At 43.8% G+C, this 21,301-nt stretch overlaps 1 protein-coding gene across 6 annotated transcripts in view; it reads right to left on the reverse strand.

The window, feature by feature from the left end:
- Positions 1 to 18,214, reverse strand: part of PSMA6 (proteasome 20S subunit alpha 6) — a 35,021-nt gene extending 16,807 nt beyond the window's left edge. Inside the window, exons 1-3 of one of the 6 annotated variants that reach the window (XM_053594457.1) lie at positions 17,998 to 18,214; positions 5,667 to 5,757; positions 771 to 865 (exon numbers count right to left, since the gene is read on the reverse strand). In XM_053594457.1, coding sequence (XP_053450432.1) covers positions 771 to 865; positions 5,667 to 5,757; positions 17,998 to 18,069 — 258 coding nt within the window. In that variant the 5' untranslated portion in view covers positions 18,070 to 18,214. Of the gene's footprint in view, positions 1 to 770; positions 866 to 5,666; positions 5,758 to 17,993 lie in introns of all 6 variants that reach the window. The other 5 variants (XM_053594459.1, XM_053594462.1, XM_053594458.1 and 2 more) reach the window with 5 other exon arrangements.
- Between the last annotated feature and the right edge of the window lie 3,087 nt (positions 18,215 to 21,301).

A 21,301-nucleotide genomic window follows, 5' to 3' on the forward strand; every position in this document is an offset into this window, starting at 1 on the left:
GCCATCTTGCTCAACCTCCTTTTTTTTTTTTTGAGACAGAGCCTCAAGCTGTCACCCTGGGTAGAGTGCCGTGGCATCACAACTCAAAGCAACCTCCAACTCCTGGGCTCAAGCGAGTCTCCTGCCTCCGCCTCCCAAGTAGCTGGGACTACAAGCACCTGCCACAATGCCCGGCTATTTTTTAGTTGCAGCCATCATTGTTGTTTGGCAGGCCCAGCCTGGATTTGAACCTGCCAGCTCAGGTACATGTGGCTGGCGTCTTAGCCACTTGAGCCACAGGCACCTAGCCACACTCTAATGTTAATTCTGTCTACTCAGCTGAACTGTATATAGACATTCAAAAACACTTCTTTTTTTTTTTTATGGTAGAGACAGAGTCTCACTGTACTGCCCTCAGGTAGAGTGCCGTGGCGTCACACGGCTCACAGCAACCTCTAACTCTTGGGCTTACGTGAATCTCTTGCCTCAGCCTCCTGAGCAGCTGGGACTACAGGCACCCGCCACAACGCCTGGCTATTTTTTTTGTTGTTGTTGCAGTTTGGCTGGGGCTGGGTTTGAACCTGCCACCCTTGGCATATGGGGCCGGCACCCTACTTACTGAGCCATAGGCGCCGCCCCTCAAAGACACTTCTTAAATGACTAACAGGAATGTAGAATCAAAGTAAGAATAATGGTAAGTGATGTACATAATAATATACCTTTATACAAATTCATAAAAAATTCTTGCATTATGTTCTGTAATAACTGACTATTTAGACATTATTACTTACAGGTACTTTCTTCTGTGTGACAATTACTGCACAATCTTTCCCTCTGACAGCTACTGATGTAAGGCCACCTTGGTTAATAGCTTTAAAAGCATATTCTGGAAAATAAAATAGTTTTGTTTTTTAAAGGTGGAAAGAATTAGCACAGATTCATATAATGGAATAAATAGCAAGTTTAAAAAATGAAGTACAGCTATATGAACTAACATGGAATGTCATCTAAGACATGCAAAGTCAAAATAATAATAATGATGGTAAGTTACAGTTAAGGCAAATCCAATTATTTCATTTTCTTTTTTTTTTTTTTTTTTTTGAGACAGAGCCTCACTATGCTGCCCCTGGTAGAGTGCAGTGGCATTACAGCTCACAGCAACCTAAACTCTTGGGCTTAAGCGATCCTCTTGCCTCAGCCTCCCAAGTAGCTGGGATACAGGCATCTGCTACAACACCTGGTTATTTTTTTGTTGTTGTTGCAGTTCTCATTATTGTTTTAGCTGGCCCGCACTGGGTTCAAACCCACCAGCCTCAGTGTATGTGGCCGGCACCCTACCCACTGAGCTATGGGCGCTGCCCAATTATTTCACTTTCATCCTACTAAAATTATTTTCATTAGGCTCAAATATCCAATTTCCAAGGAAGCTTTAATTTGATTAATTAGACCATATCAAATCTTTATTAATTACATGTTTTATCATTTTAAAAGTTTGTTTTGTGGGCATTATTACTATCAACCCTGATCTAAATTTGCTCTAAATTTTCTCAAGATTTAACACTTCTATTAACTTTTGGTCAATTTGACCACATGCAGTTTTAATTGCTATTAGATTTTAGTGCATTGATTTTTATCTACCAAGTTGAATTTTTCTGGATCATGCCTTTTGCAATTTTCATATTAACTACAACATATGATTCTTTTTTTTTTTTTTGGTAGAGACAGAGTCTCACTTTATCGCCCTGGGTGGAGTGCCGTGGCATCACACAGCTCACAGCAACCTCCAACTCCTGGGCTTATGCGATTCTCTTGCCTCAGCCTCCTGAGTAGTTGGGACTACAGGCGCCCGCCACAACGTCCGGCTATTTTTTTTTATTTTTTATTAGAGACAGAGTCTCACTTTATCGCCCTTGATAGAGTACTGTGGTGTCACACAGCTCACAGCAACCTCCAAGTCCTGGGCTTAGGCAATTCTCTTACCTTAGCCTCCTGAGTAGCTGTGAGTACAGGCGCTCACCACAACGCCCAGTTATTTTTTTGTTGCAGTTTGGCCGGGGCCGAGTTTGAACCTGCCACCCTCAGTATATGGGGCTGGCACGCCCTACCCACTGAGCCACAGGCACTGCACAACATATGATTTTTTTTTTTTTTTTGAGGTAGAGCCTCAAGCTGTCACCCTGGGTAGAGTGCCATGGCATCACAGCTGACAGCAACCTCCAATTCCGGGGCTCAAATGAGTCTCCTGCCTCTGCCTCCCAAGGAGCTGGGACCACAGGCGCCTGCCACAATGTCTGGCTACTTGTTAGTTGCAGCCGTCATTGTTGTTTGGTGGGCCTGGGGTGGATTTGAACCCGCCAGCTCAGGTGTATTTGGCTGGCGCTTTAGCTGCCTGAGCCACAGGCACCAAGCCACCAACATACGATGTTTTAGTTTATTTTAACAGACTTCAGTTTGTGCCCTTCTTGCTGCTGTCAATCCATTCCACAGGTTACTGAAATCAAATGGTAGAGTAACAAATTACTTGACACCCATGTAGTATAGGTGATAATGATTGTCTTTGGAAAGCAAATTATGGATGAGACTATTACTTTATATGCTATATATTTCTATAAGATTTAAATTTAATGGCTAGGCACCGTGGCTCATGCCTATAATCCTAGCATACTATGGGGCCAAGGTGGGAGGATCACTTAAAGCCAGGAGTTGGAGACCAAGGCAAGACCCTGAGGCTGGGTGCGGTGGCTCATGCCTATAATCACAGCACTCTGGGAGGCCAAGGGGGGTGGTTTGCTTGAGCTCACAAATTTGAGACCAGCCTGAGTAAGAGCGAGACCCCTTCTTGAAAAAGTAGCTGGGCTTTGTGGCAGATGCCTCTAGTCCCTACGTGAGGCAAGAGAATTGCTTGAGCCCAAGAGTTTGAGTTTCTGTGAGCTATGATGCTATGACACTCTACTCCAGACAAAAAAGTGAGACTGTCTTTTTTTTTTTTTTTTTTTTGAGAAAGAGTCTTACTATGTTGCCCTCAGTAGAGTGCTATGACGTCACAGCTCACAGCAACCTCCAACTCTTGGGCATAAGTGATTCTCTTGCCTAAGCCTCCCAAGTAGCTGGGACTACAGGTGCCCACCACAACACTCAGCTATTTTTTTGTTGCAGTTGTTAGCTGGCCTGGGCCAGGCTTGAACCCACCACCGTAGTATGGTGCCATAACCACTGTGCTAAGGGTGCTGAGCTGAGACTGTCTTAAAAAAAAAAAAACAAAAACAAAAAGAGTGAGACCCTGTCTCTAACTAAAAAAATAAGAAAAAATACAAAATCTAGCTAGGTATTATGGAAGGTGCCTGTAGTCCCGGCTACTCAGGAGGCTGAGGCAGGAGAATCACTTGAGCCCAGGAGTTTGAGGTTGCTCTGAGCTATGGTGACTCCACAGCACTCTAACCTGGACAACAGAGTGATAGCCTGTCTCAAATAAACATACAAACAAAAACTCAAAAGGACAAAAGGATTTTAGAAAAATCACCTTAAAGGAAGGAATCCTTAAATCTAGATTAGATTTAATTGGCCAATTATAAATGCTAATTTTTTTTTTGTGTGTGTGTTTTTTTGGCCAGGGATGGGTTTGAACCCGCCACCTCTGGCATATGGGACAAGCACCCTACTCCTTGAGCCACAGGCGCTGCCCAAATGCTAATTTTTATCACCCAATTGCACCACAAATAATTTTTAAAATACAATGGGTCCCTCATTATCTGTGGGAGATTGGTTCTAGGATTTCCTGTGGACATCAAAATCCATAGATGTTCAAGCTTCTGATATAAAATGTTGTAGTATCTGTATATAACCTATCCGAGTCATTTCATATACTTCAAATAATCTCTAGATTATGTGTAACACCTCATACAATATAAATGTTGTATAAATAGTTGTTACACTATGTTTTTTAGGGAATAATAAGATGATAAAAGTCTGTAGCACGGATGCAATTTTGTCCCCCAATATTTTTTATTTGTGGTTGGTTGGATCAATCAATGGAGGTAGAACCCACAGATACAGAAGCCTGACTGTACAATTTTCAAACTTCTTCTGAGTTCTGTTTCTGATATGGCTAGAAAACTCCTACCAGATCAGCCCTCTACAGATAAAAACTACAAACTCTAGACAAAACAATAACTACCCAAAGATATCAATCATATTCTAGAGGGGAGTCAGTGCTTAGGAAAAAGGAACAGCATGGGGTAAAGTTTCCCGTTTTCAGGGCTCTAAGTCTGAGAGCAGTCAGCACTTAACTCCCACAGAAAACTCAGTCTGTTTGACTGAAGAGCTGAAGGACAGTCAGGAATAACTAGATAGGGAGAGATTACAGGCATGGGCCACTCACTGTACCCAACCCCGGCCATAAAATACTTTATTCCCGTTTTTCTTTACTTAGGCCTTGTAATCCTAACACTCTGAGAGGCTGAGATCAGAAGACTGTTTGAGGTCAGGAGTTCAAGACTACTCTGAGCAAGAGCAAGACCCCATTCTCTACAAAAAATGAGAAAAATCAGCCAGCATGGTGGTATGCACCTGTATGTAGTCCCAGCTACTCAGGAGGTTGAGGCAGGAGGATCACTTGAGCCAAGAGTTCAAAGTTGCAGAGTAGATTTCAATACAGTATTATCAAAGATAAAGATTTCATAATGGTAAAAGGACTAATCCATCAAGAAGACTTAACAATAATAAAAGTACAAGCACTCTATGAGAGAGCTTCAGAATACAGTAGAACCTTTGTAAGCTGACAACTCAAGGGAATGCAACAAACTGGTCAACATACACAGGTGGTCAACATAAAGAACTAGGCCTATTGTACTGATCCATACGTGTTGTACAAGTCTCATCCATAAAAATTAGGCCTGGCTGGGCAGTACCTGTGGCTCAAGGAGTACGGCGCCAGCCCTATATACTGGCCTTGGCCAAAAACTACAAAAAAAGAAAAATATCTAGGCCTGGCTCAGCACCCATAGCACAGTGGTTACGGCGCCAGCCATATACACCCAGGGCGGTGGGTTTGAACCTGGCCCAGGCCAGCTAAACAACGATGACTAATGCAACAAAAAATAGCCAGGCATTGTGGCGGGCGCCTGTAGTCCCAGCAACTTGGAAGGCTAAGGCAAGAGAATCGCTTAAGTCCAAGAGTTTGAGGTTGTTGTGAACTGTGATGCCACGGCACTCTTCTGAGGGTGACATAGTGAGACTTTGTCTCAGAAAAAAAAAAAATAGGCGGCACCTGTGGCTCAGTCGGTAAGGTGCCGGCCCCATATACCAAGGGTGGCGGGTTCAAACCCAGCCCCGGCCAAACTGCAACCAAAAAATAGCCGGGCGTTGTGGTGGGCGCCTGTAGTCCCAGCTACTCGGGAGGCTGAGGCAAGAGAATCGCTTAAGCCCAGGAGTTGGAGGTTGCTGTGAGCTGTGTGAGGCCACGGCACTCAACCGAGGGCCATAAAGTGAAACTCTGTCTCTACAAAAAAAAAAAATAGGTCAACTTAAGGAGGTAGTCAACTATAGAGATTCCACTGTACATGAAAAGAAAAATTGACAAAGGCAAAAATGCTCCATCCCATATGCATGTAGTTGGAGATTTTAACACTTCTCAACAAATGCTAGAAATGAAAAAAAAAAAAAAAAAGGCTGGTTGTGGCGGCTCTCACCTGCAATCCTAGCATTTTGGGAGGCCAAGGCAGGAAGAGAGCTTGAACTCAGGAATTTGAGACCAGCCTGAGTGAGAGTGAGACTCCATCTCTATAAAAATAGAAACAATTAGCTGGACGTTGTGTGGTGCCTATAGTCCCAGTTACTTCGGAAGATGAGGCATGAGGAGACTCTGTTCCCAAAAAATAAATAAGTAAATAAATAAAATTAAAAAAGAAATCAATAGAGACCAGCTTGAGCTAGAGTGAGACCCCCATCTCTAAAAATAGCCAGGCATTGTGGCAAGAGCCTGTAGTCCCAGCTACTTGGGAGGCTGACGCAAGAAAATCACTTAAGCCCAAGAGTTTGAGATTGCTGTGAGCTATTACACCATGACACTCAATGGGGGCAAGAAAGTGAGACTCCGTCTCAAAAAAAAAAAAAAAAAAGAAAGACATTGATGGGTTGCAGAAGAAGTCACGAGGGAAACTTTAAAATATTTTTCACTGAATGATCATAAAAATACATTAAAATTTGTAAATGCAGCTAAAACGGTGTTCAGAGAGAATTTTATTGCTGTGGTAGATTCTCAGGTGGTCTCCCCTTCAAGATCCCTGCCCCTTTGTGTAGGCAAGACCTGTAATTTACTTTTAACAAAAAGAATATGGTCAAGATGAAGAGATATTATTTTCCTGATTGTACTGTAAGGCTCCATCTTGTTAGCAGATTCATTCGAGATCCTCCTTATTGGCTTGATAACCTAAGTGGCCTTCTGACAACAGTCAGCAAGAAGGTAGGGCCCTCAGTCCTACACTGCAAGGAAATAAATTCTGTGAACAATCTCAGTGAACTTGGAAGTAGATCTTTCTTTAGTTCAGCCACCAGATGAGAACATAGCCTGGATAACATCATGATTAAGATTTTAAGCAGAGGACCCAAGAAAGTTGTGTCCAGACTGCTCCTAATGCACAGAAACTGAGAAAATAATGTGTGTTGTTTAAGCCACTAAATCTGTAGTGATTTTTTATGCAGCATAGAAAATTAACACAGTCGGCTCGGTGCCTGTAGTACAGTGGTTACAGCACCTGCCATATGCATCATATATGGCAGGTTCGAGCCTGGCCCGGGCCAGCTGAACGACGACAAATGCAACAAGAGAATAGCTGGGCATTGTGGCGTGCGCCTGTAGTCCCAGCTACTTGGGAGACTAAGGTAAGAGCATCATTTAAGCTCAAGAGTTGGAGGTTGGCTGTGAGCTGTGATATGACAGCACTCTACTGAGGGCAACACGGTGAGACTGTCTCAAACAAACAAACAAACCCAGCTAAACTAAAATTGGCATTTTGAACACAAACCACAAACCAACAAATCTACTGATCCTTTCATAGGCTAGAAAATAGCGCCCTTCAAAAGATATCTATGTTCTAGTCCCTGAAAACTGTAAATGTCACCTTATATGTCAAAAAGGGAGGGAACTTTGCAGATATGATTAAGTTTTTATTTTTATTTTTATTTTTTTTTTTTGGCCGGGGCTGGGTTTGAACCCGCCACCTCTGGCATATGGGTCCGGCGCCCTACTCCTTGAGCCACAGGCACCGCCCCATGATTAAGTTTTTATAAGGAAAAAAAAGTTCTGGTTAACACTTGACCCACATAGCAACTATTCCATAGAGAAAAAAGCATGTAGGCTGGGCATGTGTTTTGCAGTTTTCCACAGGTCCCACCATTTCCTGTCATATCTTATTTAGCCTATTTTACTTACTGGCATTACTTACCCAGTCTGCATAAGCATTTCCATCTGTCATCCTTAACTAAATAATACTTGTTTGTTGCTTAAATAATACAAAATGTAAAAGCCACATAAAATTTTCTCCCACAAAATAAAAAACATTTTACATATTAAAAATACTTCTCTGGCGGTGCCTGTGGCTCAGTGAGTATGCCGAGGGTGGCGGGTTCAAACCCAGCCCCAGCCAAACTGCAACAAAAAAATAGCCGGGTGTTGTGGCGGGCACCTGTAGTCCCAGCTGCTCGGAAGGCTGAGGCAAGAGAATCGTGTAAGCCCAAGAGTTAGAGGTTGCTGTGAGCCGTGTGACGCCACGGCACTCTACCCGAGGGCGGTACAGTGAGACTCTGTCTCTACAAAAAAAAAAAAAAAAAACTTCTCAACTGAGAAAGCACCTGTGAATTTGCCAGCATTCATTAAGGAAGTCCTCCCCTCTCTCTGTTTACATAGACCAGTGCTGTCCCACACAGACCCACAGAAATTTCTTGGATCATGTCCGACAGAACAGTCATTAGCCACATGTGGCTATTGAGCATTGATGTGGCCTGTGCAACTCAGGAACTGAGCTTTTAATTTTAAGTTCTTAGTTAAGAAATTCCTACTATTCCTCTCCTCTGAACTTCCTTCTCAGTCTCCTTCATTGCTTCCATCTCTTCAGCTAGCTCCTTTCTTTTTTTTTTTTTGTAGAGACAGAGTTTCACTTTATGGCCCTCGGTAGAGTGCCGTGGCCTCACACAGCTCACAGCAACCTCCAACTCCTGGGCTTAAGTGATTCCCTTGCCTCAGCCTCCCGAGTAGCTGGGACTACAGGCGCCCGCCACAACGCCCGGCTATTTTTTGGTTGCAGTTTGGCCGGGGCCGGGTTTGAACCCGCCACCCTCAGTATATGGGGCCGGCGCCTTACCGACTGAGCCATAGGCGCCGCCCAGCTAGCTCCTTTTTATTTATTTATTTTTTTGAGACAGAATCTTACTTTGTTGCCCTCAGTAGAGTGCTGTCGTGTCACAGCTCACAGTAACCTCCAGCTCTTGGGCTTAGGTGATTCTCTTGCCTCAGCCTCCCTAGTAGCTGGGACTACAGGTACCCACCACAACACCCAGCTATTTTTTGTTGCAGTTTGGCCGAAGCTGGGTTCGAACCCGCCACCCTCAGTATATGGGGCTGGTGCCCTACTCACTGAGCCACAGGTGCCGCCCCACCTAGATCCTTAAATATGGTTATTCCCCAGAAGTTTATCATTTCTCCCTATGCCTAGATGATTTTTCCTATACCATGGATCTTGCTATAACCTACGTAAATCGCTACTAATTTTGTTACCTCTAGCTCTAGACCCATACTTGTAAATGCCTATTTCTCCCAAAGATGTGTCTGAAAATGAACAAGTTGGCCAGGCATGGTGGCTCACGCCTGTAATCCCAGCACTCTGGGAGGCCAAGGTGAGTGGATTGTCTGGGTTCACAGATTTGAGACCAGCCTGAGCCAGAGTGAGACCTCGTCTCTAAAAATAGCTGGGCGTTGTGGCAGGCGCCTGTAAGCCCAGCTACTTGGGAGGCTGAGGCAAGAGAATCATTTGAACCCAAGAGTTTGAGGTTGCTGTGCGCTGTGATGCCACAGCACTCTACCAAGGGTGACAAAGTGAGACTCTGTCTCAAAAAAAAAAAAAGAAAATGAACAAGTCCTCTCCATAAACTGGCTTTATTTCTTATGATCCTTATCTCAAAGAATGGCATTATTAGCCAGTTTTTCAAGCTATAAAGCTGGATATTATCCTTGACTCTGCCCACCCCAACCTAAGAAATGCCCACTTACATCTAGGATTTGCTTTACAACACCCTAGAAGAGAAGGGGAAAGTGTGTGAGAGAGAAATAAGACTGATGAAATACTGACAACAGATGTAGCTGGGTGATAGGTACTAGAGGGTGACTGTACCGCTTACTTTGTTTAAAATTTTGTTTAATAGGCTCAGCGCCTGTAGCTCAGTGGTTATGGTGCCAGCCACATGCACCGAGGGTGGCAGGTTTGAGTCCAGCCTGGGCCAGCTAAAATAACAATGACAACTGCAACAAGAAAACAGCCACAGCAACGCCTGTAGCTCAGTCGGCAGAGAGCCAGCCACATACACTGAGGGTGGCAGGTTAGAACCTGGCCCTGGCCAGCTAAAAACAACAATGCAACTGCAACAAAAAAAAATAGACGGTGTTGTGGCGAGTGCCTATAGTCCCAGTTACTTGGGAGGCCGAGGCAAGAGAATCGCTTAAGCCCAAGAGTTTGAGGTTGCTACGAGCTGTGACGCCACAGCACTCTACGCAGGGCAAGAGCTTGAGACCCTGTCTCCAAAAAAAAAAAAACGAAATAAAAGAAAATAGCTGGGCGTTGGGATGGGCACCTGTAGTCCCAGCTACTTGGGAGGCTGAGACAAGAGAATTGCTTAAGCCCAAGAGTTTGAGGTTGCTGTAAGTTGTGACGCCACAGTACTCTACCCAGAGCAACAGTTTAAGACGTTGTCTCAAAAAAAAAAAATTCTATGATAAAACTTATAAAAAAAAAATAAACTCAAAAGTTCCTCTATTCTACCCTTTCTCTCTTATTACTTTAGTTCACTCATTAGGGTTTATGTGGATTACCAAACAAGCCTTTCCTAACTGGTCTTCCTAACATCAGTCCCTTTCTACTCTGATCTCATTTCTACACTCAGCTCCCCTGCTATCTTACTTAATGACCTTACTGTTCTTAAAAGACCTCTGCCAGCTCTCTACAAAAATTATGGGACAAAGTTAAACTCTAGCATGGTACCTGAACCCCTTCATAATCTTGCTACAGTTTACTCTTCCAGTTGTAACTAACTCCTGTCACCCCAGCTAGAGTGGTGCAGAAGGCATCATTGTAGCTCACTGCAACTTCAAACTCCTGAGCTCAAGTGATCCTCCTCCCTCAGCCTCCCCAGTAGCTGGGACTACAGGTGCACACAACTACACCAAGCTAAATTTTCTATTTTCAGTAGACACAGGCTCTTGCTTGTGCTTAGGCTGGACTCAAACTCCTGAGCTCAAGCGATACTCCTGCCCTGGCCTCCCAGAGTGCTAGGATTCCAGGTGTGAGCCACTGCACCTGGCCCTTGTGATTTTCAATAAAGGTTTGTATAAATTAATCTCTAGTTTCGGGCGGTGCCTGTGGCTCAGTCGGTAAGGTGCCGGCCCCATATACCGAGGGTGGCGGGTTCAAACCTGGCCCCGGCCAAACTGCAACCAAAAATAGCCAGGCGTTGTGGCGGGCGCCTGTAGTCCCAGCTACTCGGGAGGCTGAGGCAAGAGAATCGCTTAAGTCCAGGAGTTGGAGGTTGCTGCGAGCTGTGTGAGGCCACGACACTCTACTGAAGGCCATAAGTGAGACTCTGTCTCTACAAAAAAAAAAAAATAATAATAATCTCTAGTTTCAAACTATAATATATTTTATAATGATTTCTAGAAAAATGGAGACTGCCCACATTAAAGAATCTAGAGACAACCCCAAACCTGAACGACATAATAATATCACAATTTACAGTAGAGGTGAGCAACCTTTTGCAAATTAAGGCCAATTAAGAAAAAATACCTTATGGACAGCATTTCATTGTTTTAAGTCAGAATTCAAATGTTTGCAACAGTATTTAAAGACTTTCTTTCTTTCTTTTTTTTTTAGAAAGTCTCATTATGTAACCCTCGGTAGAGTGCCGTAGTGTCACAGCTCACAGCAACTTCGAATTCTTGGATTTAAGCAATTCTCTTGCCTCAGCCTCCCAAGTAGCTGGGACTACATGTGTCTGCCCCAACGCCCAGCTATTTTTGTTGTTGTTGTCGTCATTGTTGTTTAGCAGGCCTGAGCCAGGTTCAAATCCACCAGCCTCAGTGTATGTGACTGGCGCCCTAACCACTGGGCTATAGGCACTGAGCCTAAAGACTTTATTTGTAAGGCTGAGTGTGGTGGCTCATGCCTGTAATCCTAGCACTCTGGGAGGCAGAGGCAGGTGGAATGTTTGAGCTCAAGAGTTTGAGACCAGCCTGAACAACAGTAAGACCCAGTCTCTAAAAAAAAAAATAGCCAGGCCTTGTGGTGGGCATCTGTAGTCCCAGCTACTCAGGAGGCTGAGGCAAGAGGATCACTTCAGCCCAAGAATGTGAGCTATGACACCACAGCACTCTATCAAGGGTGACAAAATGAAACTGTCTCAAAAAAAAAAGAAACAACCTTTATTTCTATCACTAAAGATTTTGGTTTGGGCTAAAATTTTGGAACCTTACAAAACTAGTAAATACTATTTTGTTAAACCCAGTAATCTGGTCCTTGAATGTCTAAGACTATAGGAGAAAATAACTGATGGCCCATTTCCCATTTTTCAAATGGGAAAAATTAATGATCACACTCAACTCAAAGCCCTCAATTTTTAAAATTTTAACTTAAATACAAAGTAAAACACCTATTTATTGGTATTAGGTTGAACCACATGAAACAGCCATTTTTACAGACAAAAAATAGTCAAAACACCAGCAGTTTCATATGGTTCAGCCTAGAACAAACCATTACATCAGAATGTAAATTGCTTCCTCATTCACAAAGATAACTGTTAATACATAGTTGTTTTGTATGCAGACATGTCTTTTCCACAGTGATCTCTTATTAGCTTTTTCTTCCTTCTCTATAATTTTACCTAGCACTTTCCCAACTTTACTGTGATTCATTTGTATAGCATGGGGGGGGCGGGAACAGCTACATATGAAAGGTACAGAGGCAAAATGTTGAGGACAAACAGGGTGAAACAATGCATCACAGTGTGAGCTCCTCACACTGTGATGCAAACAACAGCATAGATGGTATCTACTTGTCAGGCTACCAGTTAGTATCAGTCAAGACTTTTCCCACCTATAATTTTGTTTGAAATGCTGTATTGAGTTTTGGGATATAAATATAAGCTAGAAAAATAAAAATTGAATTTAGAGATCCAAACATTCCATAAAATTTCATTAAAAAAAAATAAGGGATGGGATGGGCGGCGCCTGTGGCTCAAAGGAGTAGGGCACTGGCCCCATATGCCGGAGGTGGTGGGTTCAAACCCAGCCCTGGCCAAAAACTGCAAAAAAAAAAAAAAAAAAACCAAAAAAACAAGGGATGGCCAGGAGTGGTGGTTCACACCTGTAATCCTAGCACTCTGGGAGCCTGAGGAGGGGGCATTGCCTGAGTTCAGGAGTTCCAGATCAGCCTGAGCAAGAGCAAGACCCTGTCTCTACTGAGGCAAGAGGATCACTTGAGCCCAAGAGTTTGAGGTTGCTGGGAGCTATGATGTCACGGCACTCTACCAAGGACAACAAAGTGAGACCTGGATCTCAAAAAAATAAATAAATAAAAATAAAAAAGAAAAGAAAAAACCAAAGGATACTGGCAATGGAGGCCTGTTCATTTTTTGTGGCAAATGTATCCTGTTCTGTAAGCCTACATCTTGCTCTTACTCTATAAACCTCTCTTTCTTCCTCAATAAACTCTGTTCCATGCTTGCCTTAAAAAACAAAACCAAAAAGGGTTGTCTGGCGAAGTGTGGTGGCCACTCTGGGAGGCTGAGGCTGGAGATCAGTTGAGGTCAGGAGTTTGAGACCAGCCTGAGCAAGAATAAGGGTAAAACCTCATCTCTACTAAAAACAGAAAAATTAGTTAGGCATCATGTTGGGAACTAATAGTCCCAGGTACTCAGGAGGCTGAGAGAGGAGGATCACTTGAACCCAAGTCTGAAGTTGCTATGAGTTAAGCTGACACCACGGCAATCTAGCCTGGGCAACAGAGACTCTATTTCAAAAAACAAACAAACAAAAAAAAAAAAAACACAAAACCTTAAAAAACAAACAAACAAACAAAAAAAAAAAACCCCCAAAAACCAAAACACAAACACCACCAATGAGGTATGTTCTACTGGGGCAAAGAGAATTTATTTGTATTCAAAACTTCAATGCTATGTGAGTAAAACTTTCTATTACTAAGATATTTTGAAGCTGCTTATGCTGTCTTTCCCTAACCTTGGAGGTCAGATAACTGGGAAGTGTGGCTCATTACACAGTGCCTCCTAATATTTGCTCTTCAGAGCAGTAACCCTCAAGGGCATGCAGGGGTCCTCAAACTACGGCCCACGGGCCACATGCTGCGGTGTGATTGTATTTATTCCTGTTTTGTTTTTTTACTTCAAAATAAGATATGTGCAGTGTGCACAGGAATTTGTTCAGTTTTTTTGTTTTTTTTAACTATAGTCTGGCCCTCCAACGGTCTGAGGAATAGTGAACTGGCCCCCTGTTTAAAAAGTTTGAGGACCCCTGGTAGAGTCATTAGAAATCTTGGCACCAATAGAAGGGAGACTATGAGATTTGAAAATATAGCAGTGTTTGATTCTGTCACTTTTTTAAATAGTTATATATGCATTTGTGTGTTTAGCATGTCTGTACATGTATACACGAGCACGCATGCACACATACAAGCATGCATTTAATTCAGATTCAAGGAGGACATGAGAAACATAGGTTGAGAAACACTGCATTTTTTTGTTTTTTTTTGAGACAGAGTCTTACTTGGGCACCCTTGGTAAGTGCCATGGCATCTTAGCTCACAGCACCTCAACCTCTCGGGCTCAAGACATCTTTTTGCCTCAGCCTCCCAAGTAGCTGGGACTGCAGGTGCCCACCACAAGGCCCAGCTATTTTTTAGAGACGTGGTCTCACTCTGGCTCAGGCTGGTGTTGAACCCGTAAGCGCAGGCAATCCATGAGCCTCAGCCTCCCAAGTGCTGGATTACAGGTGTGAGTCATCGTGCCTGGCCCGAGAAACACTGCTTTAAAATAATAATTTTATTATTCTTAGTGCCAGGTGCAGAGGCTCACACCTATAATTCTGGCATTTTGGAAGCCTAAGGGTGGGGAGGATCACTTAAAGCCAGGACTTTCAGACCAGCCACAACAACACAGGAAGATGCTGTCTCTACAAAAAATTAAAAAATAGCTGGGCATGATGGCACGTGCCTATAGTCCTAGCTATTAGGGAAGCTAAGAAAGATCTCTTGACCCAGGAATTCGAGGTTGCAGTGAACTGTGATCACACCACTGTGCTTCAGCATGGTTGACTGAGAGACTAAAAAAAAAAAAGTCAATTGGTAGTTGTCAACTGTAGTAGTCACAGAACCTAGTAGAGTGCTTTGGTCATTAGTGCTTAATAAACGTTAAAAAATAAATAAAATAGGCTGGGAGCAGTGGCTCATGCTTGGAATCCTAAAACTCTGGGAGGCCCAGGTGGGTGGACTGCTTGAGCTCAGCAGTTAAAGACCTGCCTGAGCAAGAGTGAAAGCTCATCTCTACTAAAAATAGAAAAAAAAAAAAAAAAACCCAGCTGGGCATTGTGGCACACACCTATAGTCCCAGCTACTTGGGAGGCTGAGGCAAGAGGATTTCTCAAGTCTAAGAGTGTGAGGTTGCTGTGAGCTATGATACCACGCCACTTTATCCGCTAATTAAATAAATAAACAAACAAACAATTTTTTCAACTGCAAAAAAGGCAAATAGTTAAGTACATCTCAGGTTATTTATTAGTGAAATTTCTGAGTCCATTTTTATCAGCCACTGTTTCTTCTAGACAGCATCCCTCACAAAAACACTGAGAGTTTACTATATAGCCAGGCACTGTCCTGAGTATTTTATATCTGTTAACTAATCATATCCTTAGAGCCCTATAAGCTAAGTGGAATTATCTCTATTTTACACATGAAGAAAGTTCTCATACCTGATGTGAAGCAAGGACTTCCATCACCCAGGAAACCTGGCTCCAGTACACAAAACCATTTATTTCCTATCAGTCTCTACCAGTCCATTTCTTTGGAGCTCTCAATCACCATGCTCCCTTCTTAGAAGCAACAGAGCAGTGCTCACATCTACCTGGCAGGCAAATCCAAACAACTACTCTTTTCCGTCTTTGCTAGACCTATGCAGCGAAGGATCAACATATAGAAAGGGGGTAGATTTGGCCCATGAGCACTTCAGTTCCCCACTGGTAACTCATGCAATTCTTGAAATTAGATTTCAAAGCTAGATGCTCCACAATTTTTAACACACAAATACAGCTTGCATACTTAAAAGAACTATTTCAATAGTTAACAAAGGGTATAAACTGAAAAATATGTCTTTCTCCCTACTCTCCGGGAGCAAACACTCTTGATAGTATAATTATACAGACATATTATGTTTATAATTGTGGTTAGCATTGCAACTTTAAATTTATTTTGTCTATTTTCTGATTTATCAACTTTAGACAAAATTCATCTTCTGAGTCCAGAGTATGGACAATGAGGAGCATATCTACCTTCCCATTAATCTTTTCTTTCCTTGTCATCACTCCATTTTTGTTATACTGTTTTTCTACTGCCAAAATTAACAACTTGCACTCTATATTCTCATATGTTTGCCTTGGAACATTCTAAAGTTTATAAACTAATAAATAGCATTTGCAATATTATGATTATATGCATATATTTTACTGGAGAACTAAGCATGAAGGGACCCACAGAAATGGAACTATTCCATGTGGATACCACTAGTAGTTTAGAGCTACTAACCTAACAGACAAAAAAAAAAATGAGCCAAAGAATCAAGCACTTACTGTCATTTACTGTGCATTTAGCATGTGGGCAGGCATGTGCTAAGCAATGTACATACATTGTCTTATCTGATCCTCAAAACAATCATATAAGGAAGAATTATTATTAGCCCAAGGAAGGCTAAGGTTACACTAGTATGGAGCAGAGCAGTGATAATAACTTGGGTAGAGCTCCAGGGCCTAAACTCTTTACCACTAAACTACTTGCTCACATTAACTATTCTTTCACTTTCATTTTCCTAACAGTGTCTAATTAATGACCTGAATAACAGAAAGAGTGTGTTATGTACACAGACTAAAATCCTTCTGTCTAGATATTAAACCTGTTTTGAACCATGTGTTTTTTCCCCAAATCTTTTTAAACTATGATAACAACACCCTATTTGGCCTTTTCACTCACCAAATCTGGGAAGCTTTAAAAATTATGCTTTATGGCTAGATTTTACATACAGTACACAGAAGTGTGACTCAGCGTACTTTTCCTCAGTGTGACTTTTCCTGAGTATTAAACACTATGAAATAGAACACTCAAAGCAGTAGTCCAATATAGAAAAAAATTTAAAACTCAGGAATGAAACACTAAAAATGAAAATCCCTTGAGGATAGTTATCTTTGTTCTATCTTTGATTGTATTTTTCAATTGGGGATAAATTACAAGAGCTATAGAATTACACAATATAGTGTTGATTTTTGCAACATTATATACAGTATGTAGCAAATACACTTAACCAGTTTCATTCCATGTTATCTTTCATTCTTTCTACAATTTAAAGGTGAAGAGAATCTCATTTACAGGTCAACACTCTCCTTATTTCTAAGCACAAAAGATTACATTACTGTCCTTGTCAAGGCACCGAGATACTAAATTCATTAAAAAATTCAACCATTGATTGAAAACCAGCACATTTTACCCCTTTATTGCACTAATGTACACAGCTATGATTCAACAATAAAAATAAATACATTAAAAAAAAATTCAACCATCATGAACCAGACATAAGCCTCTCCTGGCACTAAATTCTTTATGGCAAGAAGTCAAAGGTCTGGTTTATAATCATAACCTAAATCTTGACACCATCTCACTTCAGCTAAATATAACTGCTATATCGAGTAACCCATAATTACTCCAGGTTTCTTTCCACTAAAGCTGTTCCTCAGTCAACAACTAGCACACAGTACCTCAATTACACTTCAGAACCAGCATTTAAACTACAGGCTCATTCAAATAGCTGGGTTAAAAAGGGGATGCCAGTTTCAAGAACAGCTCTAGAATGAATGGCTCTCAATTTTATCTACCAGTTTTCTAAAGCTGTCTTGAACTCTGTAAATACTTGCAAATTGGCACTTTTCATTTGTCTTTTTATCCGATTGTATAGATATCTGTTACTCCCTTTAAGCTGTGAGCCTCAGTATGGGAGAGAGTGTAACATTCATCTTTGTATCTCCTAGGACCAGCACAGTGTCTGGCACACCGCAGGCTCTGAATGCCTGTGTGGGACAAGGAAGTCCATGCTGCAAACAAAGGAAAACCGAGAGCCGGCATTTTAGTTGCGAGGTTAAGAAATCAATTACTCTTTAGAGAAGAGACCTCAGGCCAACCCAGGAGAGAATGCAACAACTGGAAGTGGCCTCACAAAGCCAGAGCCAGGAATTATAGCCCTAACTTCCCAACTATTGAATGCAGGGAGCGCGGCCGCTCTCCCTGAAGAGCCAGGCGATCAGGCTTCAGGCCTTCGATCCCTGCCTCCAGACAGCACTGGGAGCAGCATAGGACTCAACCTGGCCTCTGCCCTAATGCCTTCCCAACTCTGTCCCTGCTTCACCCCCAGGCTAAACTCTGGCCGTGTCTGCTTGCTGTACCATGACGGGGCAATTCAGGTGGACCATAAGACGGATGTGGCTCACTCACCTACTTGGTAGAGCCGACCTTCGGGCGAAAAAATGGTAATGTGGCGGTCAAAACCCGCGCTGGATCCACGGGACATTTTGGTGCACCTACTACTTCAAGCACAGTATCCGGGCCCCTGAGCTCTCGCACCAGGCGTAAAAGCCCCCCCGGAAGTTGCAGAGACTGCTTCCGGGGCACTGGCCGGGTTTCTTCCGCTCTCGCACACCAAACTCGCGGCTCTCTAGCCGGATTGAGCGCAGGGAGAGCTCCGAGGCCCCGCCCCTGGGGGGCGGGTGGTTGTCTCTGGAGCGCGCCTGCGCCGGGCCCGGGTTTCTGACCGGGTGAAGATGCAGAGCAAAGTTGATGGTTTAGGGCTTTCAGCAGGAGAATGCAAAAGAAGGACGGAAAGGTTTGCTGGGGGTCCAGAGTAGTAATTTGCGTATCAGTGTAAATAGACCGTGTAATCAACAAGCCTGTCGTTAGTTTTGGCGCCTCGCAGCCATCCTCTGGTTAGATTGCTGACTTGCTTCCCTAACCTCCTTACCCGCCACTTTCCTTCCAATTTTGGAGGGAAATAGATCGCAGGTGCAGTAGCACTGAAGAGACCAGGTTCAAGTACCACTGGAAAGAACAGGATTTTCTTCTAGCCAGGCAAGAATTTCCTTTGGCCAACAGCCCGGACAAGTTTTACTCTTAAAAGTGGAACTGAGGTTGAAGTATGGGTGATAGAGGAATCCTGAGGTTAAGCAACCTGGATTGATAAGTAACAGGAACCAAAGGGGTGGGCTTACAGCCGGCGGGTGTTGGGCAGATTAATGACACTAATTCCATGCCAGCGAGCTAGCTCCGGGAGAACAGCAGGTGGCTTTGCAAATTGTAAAATACTTTACCCCAGGGCTCACTCCAGTTAGTTGTATTTCTTCCTGAGGTTTTGTGCACTAGGAAGGCCACATACAGCAAGGTTTGTGGCCCTTTAATACCTACTCTGAACACTGAAGTAGGGATTCTTAACCTCTTTAATATAGTTTTTCCTAAACTCACTATTTTTTATTGAGACAGACTCTCACTTTGTCACCCTCGGGAGCGTGCCATGGCCTCATAGCTCACAGCAACCTCAAACTAGTGGGCTCAAGCGATTCTCTTGCCTCAGCCTCCCTAGTAGCTGGGACTGCAGGCACTCACCGCAACGCCTGGCTGTTTTTTGTTGTTGTTGTCATTACTTAGCAGGTCGGGGCTGGTTCGAACCCACCAGCATGTGGCAGGCGCCCTAACAACTGAGCAGCGCCCCCCTCCTCCAACTCACTATTCAAAACAAAACAAAACAAAAACGAAATTCTTTTTTTTTTGGAGAGACAGAGTCTCACTTTATGGCCCTGGGTAGAGTGCCGTGGCCTCACACGGCTCACAGCAACCTACAACTCCTGGGCTTAAGCAATTCTCTTGCCTCAGCCTCCCGAGTAGCTGGAACTACAGGCACCCGCCACAACGCCCGGCTATTTTTTGGTTGCAGTTGGGCCGGGGCCGGGCTTGAACCCACCACCCTCTGTATATGGGGCCGGCGCCTCACCGACTGAGCCATAGGCGCCGCCCGAAATTCTTTTTTTTTAAGACAGAGCCTCAAGCTGTCCCCCTGGGTAGAGTGCTGTGCCATCACAGCTCACAGCAACCGCCAACTCCTGGGCTCAAGCGATTCTTCTGCCTCTGCCTCCCAAGTAGCTGGGACAACAGGAGCTCGCCACAACGCCCGGCTATTTTTTGGTTGCAGCCGTCATTGTTGTTCGGCAGAACTGGGCTGGATTCGAACCTGCCAGCTCAGGTGTATGTGTATGTGGCTAGCGCCTTAGCTGCTAGAGCCACAGGTGCCGAGCCAACAAACACGAAATTCTAAGACCCTCATACGGAAATTTAATTTCTGAAGAGAGTTTTAAAAAAATAAATTTCTAGCGGGCGACGCCTGTGGCTCAGTGAGTAGGGCGCCGGCCCCATATGCCGAGGGTGGCGGGTTCAAACCCAGCCCCGGCCAAAACTGCAACAAAAAACAAACAAACAAACAAAAAAATAGCTGGGCGTTGTGGCGGGCGCCTGTAGTCCCAGCTGCTTGGGAGGCTGAGGCAGGAGAATCGCGTAAGCCCAAGAGTTAGAGGTTGCTGTAAGCCGTGTGACGCCACGGCACTCTACCCCAGGGCAGTACAGTGAGACTCTGTCGCTACAAAAAAAATAATAATAAATTTCTAGGGCGGCGCCTGTGGCTCAACGAGTAGGGCTCTGGCCCCATATACCGGAAATGGCGGTTCAAACCTAGCCCCGCCCCCTCCCCCCACACACACAAAAAAAATTAATAAGGGCGGCGCCTGTGGCTCAAGGGAGTGGGACGCCGGCCCCATGTGCCGGGGGTGGCAGGTTCAAACCCAGCCCTGGCCAAAAACTGCAAAAAAACCACAAAAATTAATAAAGGAATTTCTGTTAATCTGAAAAATAAAATTCCAAACTGAAACATGGCTAAGAAAACAGTAAATGCAAACAGCATCTCTGGTACACAGGGTACTTTCCATCCTGGCTAATTCCCAAGTACACTGATCAAAGTTGTCCCTTGTTTCTGGTTCAGGTCCCTATTCTCAGGACCAACTTCGCCTGACCTTTTGAGTACATACTCTTTTGTTTTCTCAGACTTTGGGAAGTTAAGTAATCAATTATTCTTTAGAGAAGAGACCTCAGGACAGCCCAAGACATAATGCAACAAATGGAGGGGCCTCGGGAAGCCGGAGCCAGGCATTATAGCTCTATAATGGTTTCTCAGATTTTGAGTCTGGTACTATAATTCCTACAGTTTGCCTGAATAGTCATAAATAAAAGTTCTCTGTAAGGCTGCTAGGAGGATGAACTCAAGTTCCATAGTTTCAACAGCCAGCTCTATAATGATACTTCCCAGGTCCTCAGAGCTCAACCCTTGTAGACATCTTTTTTTTTGAGACAGAGTCTTATTATTTGCCCTTGGTAGAGTGCTTGGTGTCACAGCTTACAGCAACCTCCAATTCTTGCCTCAGCCTCCCGAGTAGCTGGGACTACAGGCGCCTGCCACAACGCCTGGCTATTTTTTGGTTGTATTTGTCATTGTTGTTTGGCGGGCCGCCAGCTCTGGTGTTTGTGGCTGGTGCCCTAGCCGCTTGAGCTACAGGCGCGGAGCCATCATCCTCCTGTTTTTATTCAAGGGCTGCATTCCATAGCACTGCTGTAGCTCCACTGCCTGAATACACCTCAGACATCCCCATGCCCTTGAAAGGACCACCACGTTCCCACCTCCTCTCCTAAGAAGCTCAAATCTGTTGGTC

This window comes from Nycticebus coucang, chromosome 6, assembly GCF_027406575.1.
Source record: "Nycticebus coucang isolate mNycCou1 chromosome 6, mNycCou1.pri, whole genome shotgun sequence".
NCBI lineage: Eukaryota > Metazoa > Chordata > Mammalia > Primates > Lorisidae > Nycticebus > Nycticebus coucang.